General features: G+C 41.4%; 1 protein-coding gene across 2 annotated transcripts in view; it reads left to right on the top strand.

Annotated features, from left to right (window-relative positions):
* Positions 1–14,902, top strand: part of LOC117046786 (renalase-like) — a 100,331-nt gene that overhangs the window by 68,646 nt on the left and 16,783 nt on the right. For both annotated transcript variants that reach the window (XM_033149189.1, XM_033149190.1), the window contains exon 5: positions 1,182–1,355. In XM_033149189.1, the coding sequence (XP_033005080.1) occupies positions 1,182–1,355 (174 nt within the window). The remainder of the gene's footprint in view (positions 1–1,181; positions 1,356–14,902) is intronic.

Raw genomic sequence — 14,902 nt, 5'->3', positions numbered from 1 at the left:
CATTGTGAGTTGCCTGAGGTCATCTCTGACACCAAAGCAGAAGAATTTTCAAGGACATCTGGAGCAGGGGATTTGGGAATGGGTACTTCATCAGCAAATCTGATAGCAGTTCTTTGGGCATGAATAATGATGTAGGCTCCTCATGGTTAACACACGGTGTTGTAGTGGTCAGAGGGTCAGAGCAAGACTAGGAAAACCCAGGTTCGAAAGCCCACTCAGCCGTTGGGCAACCTTGGGCCAGCCACTATCACGCATCCTAACCTACCCCACAGGATTGTTGTGAGGATAAAATAGAGAACCACATATGCCACCATGAGGTCCTTGAAGGAAAGGTGGGGTAGAAATGTAATAGCAATAATAACAAAGATTTGAAAGTACACTCAGGGACACCACCTCTTGGGACATCCTTTGAGTTTTATTCCTTGGGAGGAAATGGATTCCTATTTGCCTAATAACATTTTTGGAACGGGTTTCTGAATGGAGTACCACGTCTCTGTCCTTGAGTGGGCTTTTAGAACTTACTGTAAGTTATGAACTGTCCCAAATTAAATGTATTAATATGTGATACGATACCCTTTGTGAGATGTAATTCTTATTCTTATTCTTCTCCTTCTCCTTCTCCTTCTCGTTATAGCCATTAGCTAGTAATCCGATTACATATATTTTGTGGATGATGCGATTTTATCTTGGACTTTCCTCTTAGCCATAATGTGTTATCAAGATTCTGTTGTGGCAAAGCTCTCTCTCTCCCCCCCCCCGCCCCTTTTTTCAGGGGGGTGGGGTTGTGCAAGTGGCTTATATCGCCTCCCCACCCATTGCTCTGTTTCACCTCCACTCGCATCTACCTGTCCCCTTCCCTTTCCACTTTACACACAAGGATATATCCCATGTTTCATAAAACGTGGCTTCTTAAGTATCCTTAAGATCGTCTTATGGCCGTCTGTGTGACAGTAACAAAGGCCCAGGCTACATTGCATGTCCTGTCATTTGAAACTATGCAGTGGCGCATGGCTTCTGCCGCCCGCACTCCCCCTCCCCTTTTATTTCTAGCCACATATGAGTGCTGTTTTAGGAAAAGTCTAAGCTGCTTAACTACTGTATAGCATTATTTGCAGGTTTAATGCTCTGAGAGAAAAGTAATTGTCTAATTCCTTTATTTGTCTTCCCCCCCCCCCTTGCAGTAATTAACAAAAGTCAAAGGCAGCAACTGGAATCTGTGAGCTACTCCTCTCGTTACGCTCTGGGCCTTTTTTATGAAGCCGGCACACAGATTGATGTCCCTTGGGCAGCACGGTACATCTCCGATAATCCCTGCATACGCTTCATCTCCATTGATAATAAGAAGCGCAATATAGGTCAGTGTTCCCATTATTCCCTTTAAGCACAGTAACAAAGGAGGGTGTAGATCATGAAGGGGGGGGGGGGGCGGGGAGAAGCGACTTAATTGAGTGTTGCTATTCTGAACAGAGCAAGTATTTAACTCCATGCCGTAGGGGATTAACCAAAAAAAAAAGGAGGGGGGGAAGTAATGTCCCATTTGGCCTGTAATAAAATGCACAATGAAATTAAGAAGGATTTTTTAAAATCATCATCATCATCATCATCACCCAACACATGGTTTATATTATAGCATTTTATGAAAGCAGTGTCAGAGATGGGTTAAAAAGAGAAAGAGGAAGAACAAAGGAAAACATCAAAATCCGGCTATTCCAAGAAATGCCCTGGTTCTGCTGTTTAAAGCTTTGATTTTTGCACAGTTTATACTACCGTCCATCCAGAATTTTACCACCCTTCGTCATTCCTCCCCGCTGAGCATGCTTGGCTCCAGAAATGAATTGTGTAGGCATGGCTATTGAGCCCAGTCCTCTGTCAGTGACTGGGGGAGGGGGGTTAGCATGGAAGGACCGTGACGTTTCCGTAATTCCATATATTATTCGAGAAGTTTTTTGTTTATTTTTTAAAAAAAACATTTTTTGCGAAGTGCTGCTTTTGTCAGTGTTTCGGGATACGTTGTTGAAAATGGCTGTGGAAAAGACATTGGGTGCCACTTTTATCCCCACCCCCCTTCTGAGGCAAATGTCTTCTTTGGAGGAAGAGATATTTTCATCAGGACTGTGGCATGGGAAGAAAGGTTTTAACACCCACCCACCCTCCACCTTGTTTCTCCTGTCGCAGTTAGGATGTGCTTCCCCCCAACTTCAGCTGCTCCTACATTGCAGTTTCCAAGACGCGGTTAACAAACCACACATTTAATGTGTATTTTGGCTCTAAAGTCTACAGAATTCTGCATTTTGCCACAGTTCTGATGATGTCCAAATGGTTGTCGGCATCTATCTGTCTCGAAGGATAGTGGCGTGGGCCCCTGAAAGTGAAGTCCTATTTCCAGCACACACACATACCCTTCCTTAGAAGTCCCTCTAGAGTGAATATTTTCAAAGGTGTCTTCTCGAAATGAACCAAGACTTGCCTTTTTCCAAGGCAGGAACGCACACAGTCCACATGTTGTGTCTTAAGAATGTATTCTTTCAGGGGGAACTGTGCCGAGCTCCTTTCTGTAGAGCTGCTGTTGCAGAGGTGCAAGTGCAGTGGCAATTTGCACCAATTGGGTAGAATCTGCAGACATTCGAGCCTCTGCTCTTTAAGGGCACCGCTGTGGGCCATCTGCCAGGAAAGGCTGCCCTCTGCTCCTACCCGTTTCACCCTTGTCCCTGTAACTGCAGCATCCCTAATGAATGCAGCTGTCATGTAGGTCATATCAGGAGGCCAGGGGGGGGGGGGCGCAGCCCACCAAGGGCATAGAAGGTCAAGATCTGGACCTTGACCTAAATCCAATATTGAACACAGGGCAATGAAGCATGAGAAGTGCTAGAGTGATGTGCTATCAGTTGCAGCCTGCTGTTTCCTAGATGGCTTTCTAAGTTGGTCTTCATTCAAAGACGGTTATATATACATAGCCATCTATGTCTATGTATGTATAGATCTAGATATAGATGACTTTATATATTTCCCAGACTTCATTTCTCTCCTCAGATCACTAAAGAAAAATTGCACAGATTTAGTTTGTTTGTGCGGGATATTATTATTATTATTATTATTATTATTATTATTAGATAAGCCCTGACTTCCAACAGTATAAGAACCATATATGACATACTTTTTTAAAAAAATAGTGGTAGTATTTATAAATTTTTATCCCACCCTTCGTCTGTAGTTAACAGCATAAAAATACAAGCACTAAATATATTATTAAAAAGTACAAAACCAAAACAAGCCAGTAACACCCCCCACACCTCAATTTATAACCAGAAAAAATACAGTTATTAATAACTACTTTTATCTGTACTCATTGTCAACAACAGTCATACTGTCTTTGTTTTATTTATTTTAGAGATGCATATCGTACCCTTCCATAAAATTCCCAGGGTATCTTCCCAGTTTTCACTTCAATCAGCATCTCTTGGACTGCTCCCCAAATCTTGGTCTGCTCTCCCAGTTGGCTTACGGTTTATGTTTGTGATGTGGGAGAGGAATTTTAACCTTCCATCTATTATATTCTGCATTTAGTACAAAATCATGTGTGTTGTGAGGATTCTCACATTTAAAACATCTGAAACATGAAAATATAATAGCTATATTAAAGTATAGGTTAAGAATTGATATTTAAGGACATCTTTTTTTTTTTTTTAGCAGAGGGGAAAGACATTAACTTTTCACCTGAATTCTCCCCATGGTTTGTCAAGGAATCTGGCTTGGCTAGCTGCTTCTTTCCCCCATCTTCTCTTCTTTTTCTCATCCATTGCCATCTTGTGGTCCTGCGATTGTGGCAGCTGTGCTTGCCCAGATCAACCATAACCCTGCAGGGGCCCACCTCCTGTGGCCAACATTGGCAGGTGGACAGCCTCACCCACCTGACAACATTCTTGCAGGTGCAGTGTCAATTCAGACCACACCTGCAAATGGATATTTCTCTTCTGCTAACTGAGAAAACGCACAACAGAAGTAGCTAGCCACTTCTGGAACATTGAGGAGAAATATTTGGGGCTAATAGCTACGGTAATGGAATGGGCAGGTGCCTGTTATGAAACTTGTATTGCCCAATGAATTGCCAGCTCCATTATTGTTTCTGTTGTGTTTAATTAATAATAAACAAAACGAGAAGGGAAGGGGGAATAAAATGTCAGCCTCTGTTGATTGAAATATCATGCCATTGTGCCTGTATACATGTAAGCCTGATTCAACCAGCTGCTTCTGGTGGATTAAGAGAAAGCCACAGTGTATCATCCTTCATGACACAGATTTATAAATTGAGAGTTGGGGGTGAGGTTGGTGGAGGGGGGGGGGAGAGAAATATTTGTTGGCAGTAATTTGTCTAAGATAACCAGCTTTCTCAGAGGGAGTGAACTATATAACTGTTATAAGCTTTTTATATATTTTTTTAAAAAAATGCTGAAGACCAGCAGTTGCAGATGAATTCCTTCCCACAAGACCTCATTATGACATATGGTCCTCCTTCTCTTTTGTACTCTGTTGCCCCTTGTTAACTCGGTTGAATTTTGCAAATTGCAACTCCGTTCCAAGAAAAGTAGTAGTAGGACAATGTGCTTATTAGCAGCAAAACAGAAATAGTTGTGATGGCAAGGGCTCTATTGAATCTCAGGGGTTTTATGAGATGGTTCCATATTCTCTGGGTTTTCTTTAACTAAAAAAAAAATTAGTGATGAAATAGCTGAATAAGAACAGTAAGAGTGAAGGGGATTTTTGTCCTTAAGGACATACTTTGTTTGCCATGTTTAATGAGCATTATTGCAAGCCAGGATGCTTATGATGAAGACTATCTAGCCAGGGATATATGTATTCCCCAAATGCTAAATACACATACTATAATGCTCACAGTCATTGCATAGATATTATAGATGATTCACATGCACAGGCATGTTAGCTGCCCTGTGCTCCCATTGGAAGGAAGATAAGTACGAGGGTATAAATAAGTGCTTAAAACTGAACTCATACACATTGTTCTCAGTCTGCAGTGCATAACATGTTTGGTGCATGAAACCCACAAAGAGTGGGCTTTGCCGAAAGAAGAAGCAAGCCATAGGGTGCAGACAGAAGGTGTCATTCTTCTTTGTCCTGCCTACAAGCTTTGTGTAGGCTTCTTGACATGGTGCCAGTTGTGTCATGCCAATATGCATCAGACAGAGCAGAAAACAGTGTTCCTTGCAAGGCTCACTCTTGCCTGGTGGGACTCAGTAGATCAGGGATGGGGGAACTGTGGCCCTCCAGAAGTGATTGGACTACAGTGATCACCATCCTTAACCACTAGACATGCTGTATACTGCCTCTCTTGTGGCTTGCTTTGCAGTTAGGAAATTTGCAGGAAAAGGTTTTCAGCTTTTTCAAGCTTGCTCTAGCCTCCGCATATACGGTTTCTTCTCCTCCTCCCGATGTAAAAAGGCCTTTGTTTACTTTGCCTCCCTCAGCAGGTCACTCCACCAATACATTTGACTCCTCTTCGCTTTATCGGTTTGCTTTATAGCCCCTTTCTTAGCTCCTTTCAAGGCCACTAAGAAATTATTCACGAAGATAACGAAAGACGGAATAGGTTATCCAGCGTGGGTTTTTTTGCAGGACTCCCTCTGATATGTGCTCTATACATTAAGGCGATTCCAGGAGGAATAGAAGAAACTCGACAAGCCATGTGAATTTTTAATAGAAAAACCAAGAACAGCCCATCCGTTTGCAAAGTAGTACATTAACGTCAGTACTGACATTTCAGAGGAAATTCCAAGTTTATTTTTAGATTCGAAGGAATTTATTTTTATTCATTATTCATAGCTAGATACATCTTATTAAATCCAAAATGATTTTTCTCGATAGATATTTTAGAGGCACCCAGTACGCTCAAATAACTGATTACCTACTTTTCAGGGTTTTTTCTTCTCACCCTGCTTGTCATTAGATCTCTATTTGTGTGTGTCATTTTCCCTTACACATTGCCATTCGGACTTTTAATTCAGGGGTTCCCAGCCCTTTGGGGAGCATTTCAAATTCTGAAAGAGGGCTGGAAGTGCCAGCCACAAAATGGCTACCATGGACAAGGCATGGCATATCACAAAATGGCTGCCACAGGGAGCATGGCATAATTCAGAATTAGAGAGGCAAGCACGTCTGACATCCTTATGCTTTCCATGGGAAGTTAGCTATGTCCTACTGGTCCTGATTATGGAGATCTCTCTCTCTCTCTCTCTCTCTCTCACACACACACACACACAGAGAGAGAGAGAGAGAGAGATCATTCCTAAGCACTAGGAAAAACATACAAGGTAGCCACACTACCATTCTCATTTCACAGAAAATTGCATAAAAGTTTCCCACATATTTGCCCTGCAACTTTCTTTATAGGAGAGCTAGAGATTTTATTTATTTTTTAAATGAACACTCGGGGTCTAGGGAACTTGCCCAATGGCACATTTCGAACCCCTTTTAGATACCATAGTGCCCATGGGCACTGGGTTGGAGATCTCTGCTTTGTTCTTTAGGGGAAAGGAAAGGGAAGTAGTGAGAAATGGCATTTCCCCCCCTGCATTCTCTCTACATAATTAAAATAAATTGCGCTGGAGGCTAACCACTTATATGAATGCTTATATAAATGCTTTCTTATTTATTTCAAAAATTCTAATCGTGCAGTCTCGGCACAGTGGACTCTGAAGTGGTTAATAGCTTATAAAAATACAAAGTGCCACATAATATTTATTCAGCACTTGCAAGGAATCATTCCTTCACCATGGCAGCACCTACACCGTGGAACTCCCTGCTCATTGAGATTAGGCAGCTCCTTCACTGTACTGCTTTTGATGCCTGCTAAAAATGTTTTTGTTATGCATGCTTACCTAGACTTACACATTTGACATGTATTTTAACATGTCATTTAGTTTAGTTTAGTTTTTTTTAAAAAAAAAAAAAAAAAGAAAGAAAAGAAACAACAGCAGCTGGGTTTATTTTGAAAATGTTCAGACTAACTTTCTTTAGCATCTGATTTTATGGGTAATTTTAATGTGCACTTTATGTAAACCACTTACAGATGTTGCTGATTGAGCCATATATTGATCCTGTAAAATAAAACAAGATAAATAAAATAAAATAAGCAGTATTAATTAAAACTAAAAAAAAAAGCAAGCCAGCAGCCTTCCTGAACAAGCAGGTCTTAACTTCCCATTAAACAGGACACGAATGGCAAAACCGTTGCAAGGAATGAACTCAGGGCATGCATCAGAATTTGCGCACCTGGAACGGATCGTTAGATCAGGAGACAAATGCTACATTTTTAAAATAGTGAGCACAAACCCCGCTTCAGTAGGCAGACTAATTGCCATTGTTTTAGCAATATTTCAGGGCAAAACATGCATGGCACAGCATATTCTATCTACGCTAAAAGACAGAGTGTTGTCTCTTACCACTTAAAAGTACTGAACACATGCTATGTACACCATACCATAAAACGTGTACTGTACCATAAAATCAAGTGGCTAAGTGAAATATCTTTTTTAAGGAAGCCCGAGGATGTGGTTTGGTCATTTTGCCCTTGGGCACTAGCATTCATATGGTGAGAATAAGGATGAGACTTGAGAAACCTAATTGTCCAGGGTCACTTAACTTATGGGGTGGAGGTGTTTTGGGAGGGAGAAGGGTTAGACACATTGCACATATATTACATGCAACCTCCCGACTCTCATGTGAGTTCAGGTGGCTTTAAATGGAGATTATTGATTTATTTACATGTTTACACCCAACATTTTTATATCGACCTTTCACAAAGTGACCAAGCTCTGATTCTAGGTCATCGTATGTGTTGGCATGAGGACTGAACATCTCAACCAGACCTGAAACAAATACCTGTGGTTCTTTTAAAAGGGTTTTTTTTTTTTTTTTAGTCAGACTGTTCTCCTTTTTCTCTCTCTTACACATCAATAAAATAAAACACTATGAACCATGGGGCAGAGATGCATATGGAAACTAGCACGTGCTTCCACAGTTTGCCCTAGAAATACCACTTCATTCACAAACAGGAGGAACTACCACTTCTAAAAGCAAATGTGGTTTAGTTTCTCAGCACATTCTGTTCTCTGCATCCCTGTGGAGACTGTGAACAAAAGTGTTGATTGTGGTAGGGACTTTTGGCTTCAACTTCATTTTTTAAGTTCAGAACTGGGTAACAATCACCGATTCAATTTGCACAGAATGCGATTATACTTGGGCAAATACAGTTTGTTTGTGTTTTTTAATTAAAGAAAAAAGAAAAATCAAAGATTTTAGAGCTTTCTTTTTTATTACAAGAAATGTCAGTTTCTGTGAGAACTTGCTTGATAACTTGTCAAAACAGCATTTTAAAACAACGGCGGCAGAATTATTCTAATTCTGTGGCTTTCTGTGGGGTTGTCTAAAAAATGATTAAGAAGAGCAGAGACCACGTATTGTATGTGGTGTCCTTCAGAAGCTGCATCATCCCTGACCGTTAACGTGGGCTGATGGGAATAAGAGTCCCACAGCACCTGGAAAGTTCCACGTTGGCTTTCAGTGGCTTATTCCTTCCATATTTCACATGTATAAGAAATACTGTAATGTAAATGAAAAGGTAGCTGGCAAACACAGTAGCGGATTTTGCAAAAAGAACTTTCTTGGTTGAACAGACCAGGCATCCCTGCCTGCTTGACTTTAAACCGTTGCTTTCAGACCTCACCACTTTCTAAAACCTTCCGGAATTGCTATGTTGTTTTCCACTTTCATAGACTATGTATAATTTCTAGCTTCTCCAATCTTCACAGGAAGAGTTCTCACGTTGTGAAGTGTATTGAGAGAGACATTTACTCAAGCAAAACCTTTAATTCTTCATGATTTACAATCTGCTAACATAGCTTAGACATTACTGAGCTCAGGTTTGTAGTTTAGCTAAGAATACTGTAGAACCATTTTCACTGAAACTTCTTTCCTTCAAACTGCATCGATGTCATGAGCACTTTTAATCATTAAGATTAAAAAGTTAAATCACTATAACTTCTTAAACATTTAATGTCTCTTAAACATCAACTTTTGTTTATTCTGATACTCCCAGACCCCTTTCTGGCAGTAGTTATCTTAAACTCCTTAATTTTCTGTAATTCTTTTATTTTTTTTAAATCCATTTTCCCATAGGCAAAATTGTTTCTTGAAAATATGTGGGAAAGCATGCAATATCCATATCTCTTTGTCCCAAAGTCCTTCTTTTATCAGAAACAAGTAGCAATAACATAGCTACTTGTTAGCTACGTTATCACTTTCAGTTAATCCCAGTTCTCCATTTTTCCAGCCTTCGGTTCTCTACATTTCCAGATCAGTTTGCAAATTTTTTAAAAAGGTGTTCATGAAAATTTAGCATTTAATGTAAGTTTCTCAGAATATACACATTTTTATTCAGTGCTGCCATATTTGCAAAGCAGATATAATATAAATCAATAATATAAATTCCCTAATATACAGTTGTACCTTGGAAATCAAACGGAATCCATTCCGGAAGTCCGTTCAACTTCCAAAGTGTTCGACTGCCAAATTGCAGCTTCTGATTGGCTGCGGAAAGCTCCTGCAGCCAATCGGAAGCCGCAAAAGCCCCATTGGATATTTGGCTTCCAAAAGAACATTCAAAAACTGGAAGAGTCATTTCCGGGTTTCAATCGTTCGGGAGCCAAAATGTCCCGAGTTCGAGGGAGTTTGACAACCATGGTATGACTGTAATCTATTTTTAAATCATTTTCAATAATATGTTCATTGTTATGTACACATCGCTGGGGCAAAAAACTGCACTGAAAAATATGGAGAAGTGTGAATTTTAAAGGAATGGGTATGTTTTGTTTGGTTCATGTATTGTTTCAGAAGGTGTAAATTAGGTGGGTTCACCTTCAAATGCGAATTAGCACAGAACAAAAAAACTCTTCAACTGAGATTAGATTAAATGATTTCACTGTTGTGCTATAATCCTTCTGTGTTTCAGCTGATAAAATGGAAATGGAAAGCAATTAATATTTTTAAATAGATATTTTGTATGACATCAAAGGTGTTAATATTTTTTTTCCTAACTTAAGATTCACAGCCCCCATTACATAACATCAGTTGTGGGGCAATTCATAGAAACAATTTTTAATGGGATGGTTTGAAAACAGTCAGTGTAGCTACAAAAATGCTAGAATCAGAACTTTTGGGAAACCAACTTGTTTTTGTTTGCCTTGTATATTTCCTCAAATTTATTTGGCCTGTCTCTTTGGGTTTTTTTTTTTTTGTTTGTTTGTTTGTTTTTGTTTCAGCACATAGCTCCTAAATACAAAACAATAAAAATGAAAAACCCTAGCTGATAACTGTATGAGTTTTAGCTGATTGGTTAGTTGGTTGATCAAAGCTGCATGGTTTTTCATGTGAATAAAACAAATAATAGAATAGAAAACCTTTTTTGTTTTTAGACAATGCAAGCACTTGTCACAGCAAACGCCACGTAGAAAAAAACCATTTCTTTTGCTCAAGAGGGAATTTCTCAAGTAATACTGACAGTTTTTTTGTAAGTTATTTTAAAATATCAGCCTCCCAATTCATTGGGTAGCAAGTTTCTAGCCAGTCAAAACTGAAACAATTAATTAACCAAATGCTGCAACCCTACTAAATACACCCTGGACTTCCAACCAGAGAGATGTCTGGTTAGCGTTGGCATCAAGTGACAGTATTTGTAAACTGCCACAAAGGGCTTGCAGTCTTCGTGCCCGTGTTGGCTATGCAAGGAGCAGTCAATGCAAGCTAATAGGTGGTTGTTTTAGGGACAACCTAAAACCCGGTTACCCATATTCGTGATGGCAGCAGCTTTGAGGACAGAGTAGCATCCAGGGGCTACAGGTTCCACCTCCCCAGCTTTATTGCGACAGCCAGATTGGAAAAGTCCTTTTTAAGTGATGGAAGTCAACAAAGTTGACTTTTCCCTGTGTCATTGTTAATGGAGTGAGGGCACAAATATATATATGTGTGTGTGTGTATGTGTGTGTGTGTGTGTGTGTGTGTGTGTGTGTGTATATATATATATATATATATATATATATATATATATATATATATATATATGAATGATACATATTTCCACTCAGCATGTTCTGGTGTTATTTTCTGAGCAAATTCTGACTCGCTTATTTCTGTTTGCCTTACCACCAGCATCGGTCCTGTAGGGTGCCAATTATTTGAAAGGTGAGCTCTAGTAGGACTGGGATCAGAATTGCAATGGAGCTCTTGGAACAGATCCACAGGAAGATATGGAATAATCACCTGCAAGTCAAGGTGCAAACTGAGAAACCTGTCTCGAGCAGTTTAAGGAGTTGACTAGATGGAAAGGCAAACAGATAAGGACACTATGGGCTGGGAGGGAAGCAGGTGGCAGGGGTATGAGCAAAAATACTTAGAACAGTCCAGTGCAAAATCTTCATGAGGTTTCATTATCCCAAGAACTTTCCTCTATGCAGAATGCAAGTAGTATGATGGTCCCCTGGCAGAAAGACGACTATAAATGCAGTGAAAGGGCTGTTTGTTTGATAGTAACAGGGAAAAGACTTCTGCAAAATCTCCAACACTCTGAATAATTTGCATCAGAAATTGGGGGATCAACTGCAGTTTTTCTCCTTAGGTTATTTTCTGCCTTCTGAAGAAGGGATGAAAGGACTCTTTTTAAAAGCAAAAGGGGAAAAAATAATGCCTTATTCTCTTACATTTTAACTATACCAAGAAGAGGGGTGTGGGGAAACAGCCTAGCATGGATACGGCAGGGCTAGAAAATATCAAAGAGATCTACTGCTCACATCCCATGGGGTGAATATGGTAACTGCTGAAGGGAAAGGAAGAAAGGAAGAGCAGACTTTTTATTATTATTTTGCAATATTTATCTGTCTCCCTATAGCAGTGTTCTCTAGCCATCTACAATGATAAAACATTAGCATACAATAACAATCAATAGTTACAGCAGAAACCAATCAACTGATACTCCTCAAATCATAACATTCCTCCATCGGAGTGCAGGTACACCGTGGGAAAGAAGAAGAAATCGCTCCAGATAATTCAGTCAAGAAAAGGGAAAGAATCAAATTAACAGGAGACAAGGCAAGGAATGTATGCCTATAAACATATACAGGAGAGTCATGAAAAAAGACGCAGTGGGAGAGGAGGAGGAACAGGAGCATCAATATGACCCAAATGCCTTTGCATGTAGTTGGCAATCCTAACTGAGTAGTAAGTCCTATTGAGCTAAGTGGGGCTTACTCCTAGGTAGGTAGGGTTATGATTGCTGCCTAACTTGTTTTGGAAGCATCTAACCAAATTTAGTTGTGTTAGTCCAGTTTCTAGAATGTTACTGATTCATTCCTTAGTTGGCAATAAGCCTGAGGGACATTGGCACCAAGATCTTTCCTATAGCTAAAATCGCACAATATGGTACTTTCTTATTGGCCTCTCTTTCTTTCTTTCTTTCTTTCTTTCTTTCTTTCTTTCTTTCTTTCTTTCTTTCTTTCTCTCCCTCTCTTTCTTCACTGTTGTGATATCTTGTTTGTCTGAGTTAGACTCGCTGCTTCTATTTGTTTATTTTCCATGTGGTATCGGCCATCTTTTCGGAGTGGGTAGTGATACTTCACCATAGCAAGCTTCTGGTTCCCAATAAATAATCCTCCCCAAGACTTTGAGCGGTAACAAGTTTTTTAGGTTTGTTTCGAGACTATCCTGGTGGTCATACGCAACAGAACTGGGGCTGTACCAAGTGCTTGAGCCCTGTTTACATTTTGGCTCCAAACACAAGCATGTTTGACATTTCTGAGTGATAAATGAGTTCTGTGCCTGAAATCAGATGAGGCACATGCTGAGCAAACTGTAGAAAGAGCAGCAAATACGCAAAATACAGGAAGATGCATTCCTATTGTATCACTTTTAGTTTTGGTCAGTTTCTGCATTTCACCACACCACCGTTTTCATGGAACTTAACTGTGATTCCCCCCCCCCCATAAAAACATAGCCCGTCACCTTCAGAATCTGATTTCGCTCTGTGTGTTTTTGAATGTCATCTTCTAAGAATAACCCTTAATTTTAAGAACGATCTCGCTCCAGAAACCTCAGCGTTAAATCCATCGCAGTTTGGGTTTCAGCCTCAGTCACACACAGTTCTCTGCTGCCATCCCAACAAAAACAGCTTCTCAGTTGCCGTTCCTTATTGCTGAGTGAGCACAGCGTCCGTCTCTTTCTTTACTTTTACTAGGAAGCTTCCCATCTCCTCTGTGGTTCATTGCTCCTGGGCAACACAACTCTCACAGCACCCCTTTGGGGATGAGCTGAGAAGAGCTTGTGCTGGCAGATAAATCATTTACACATTGCACAAAGTTAGGCCCAAAGCAGCCTCAGGTGGCTTGGAAGGATTTTAGGTGTGACCTGCAAAAGATGTAAGAAAGAAAGAATATCTGAAGCTAGACAGAGACTTGAAGGAGGTCTAGTAAGAGCTGTCTCTACCCCTGGAAGTATCTCAGGGTTGCCACCTTGCAGTTAGATTCATGGCGTTAAATTTTCCACTGTTGTTGTTGTTCAGTCGTTCAGTCGTGTCCGACTCTTCGTGACCCCATGGACCAGAGCACACCAGGCACGCCTGTCTTTCACTGCCTCCCACAGTTTGGCCAAACTCGTGCTAGTCACTTCGAGAACACTGTCCAACCATCTCATCCTCTGTCGTCCCCTTCTCCTTGTGCCCTCCATCTTTCCCAACATCAGGGTCTTTTCTATAGAGTCTTCTCTTCTCATGAGGTGGTCGATGGTCGATGATCTCCGGAGGGCTAGGGACAAAGGTGAGAGCTGTTTCCTAGTTCTGCTGGATCTCTCAGCGGCCTTTGACACCATTGACCATAACATCCTTCTGGACTGGCTAGTGGGGTTGGGAGCTGGGGGCACTGTTATACAGTGGTTCCGCTCCTTCCTCCTGGGCCATGATCAGAAAGTGGTGGTGGGGGATGAGTGTTCAGACCCCTGGGCTCTCACTTGTGGGGTGCCTCAGGGTTCCGTCCTCTCCCCCATGCTTTTTAATATCTATATGAAGCCGCTGGGAGAGATCATCAGGGGGTTTGGGCTGGGGGGTTAATCAGTATGCGGATGATACCCAGCTCTACCTCTCTTTCAAATCAGAACCAGTGAAGGCGGTGAAGGTCCTGTGTGAGTGCCTGGAGGCGGTTGGAGGATGGATGGCGGTTAACATATTGAGGTTGAACCCTGACAAGACAGAAGTACTGTTTTGGGGGGACAGGAGGCGGGCAGGTGTGGAGGACTCCCTGGTCCTGAATGGGATAACTGTGCCCCTGAAGGACCAGGTGTGCAGCCTGGGGGTCATTTTGGTCTCACAGCTGTCCATGGAGGCGCAGGTTAATTCTGTATCCAGGGCGGCTGTCTACCAGCTCCATCTGGTACGCAGGCTGAGACCCTACCTGCCCGCAGACTGTCTCGCCAGAGTGGTGCATGCTCTGGTTATCTCCCGCTTGGACTACTGCAATGCGCTCTATGTGGGGCTACCTTTGAAGGTGACCCGGAAACTGCAATTAATCCAGAATGCGGCAGCTAGACTGGTGACTAGGAGTGGCCGCCGGGACCACATAACACCGGTCCTGAGAGATCTACATTGGCTCCCAGTACGTTTCCCAGCACAATTCAAAGTGTTGGTGCTGACCTTTAAAGCCCTAAACGGCCTCAGTCCTGTATACCTGAAGGAGCGTCTCCACCCCCATCGTTTAGCTCAGACACAGAGATCGCCGAGGGCCTTCTGGCGGTTCCCTCACTGCGAGAAGCAAAGCTACAAGGAAAAGCAAAGCACAGGGCCTTCTCGGTAGTG

This window comes from Lacerta agilis, chromosome 5 (genome assembly GCF_009819535.1).
Source record: "Lacerta agilis isolate rLacAgi1 chromosome 5, rLacAgi1.pri, whole genome shotgun sequence".
Classification (NCBI taxonomy): domain Eukaryota; kingdom Metazoa; phylum Chordata; class Lepidosauria; order Squamata; family Lacertidae; genus Lacerta; species Lacerta agilis.
The sequence above is the reverse complement of the archived record's forward strand: the minus strand, read 5'-3'. Positions and strand labels throughout refer to the sequence as shown.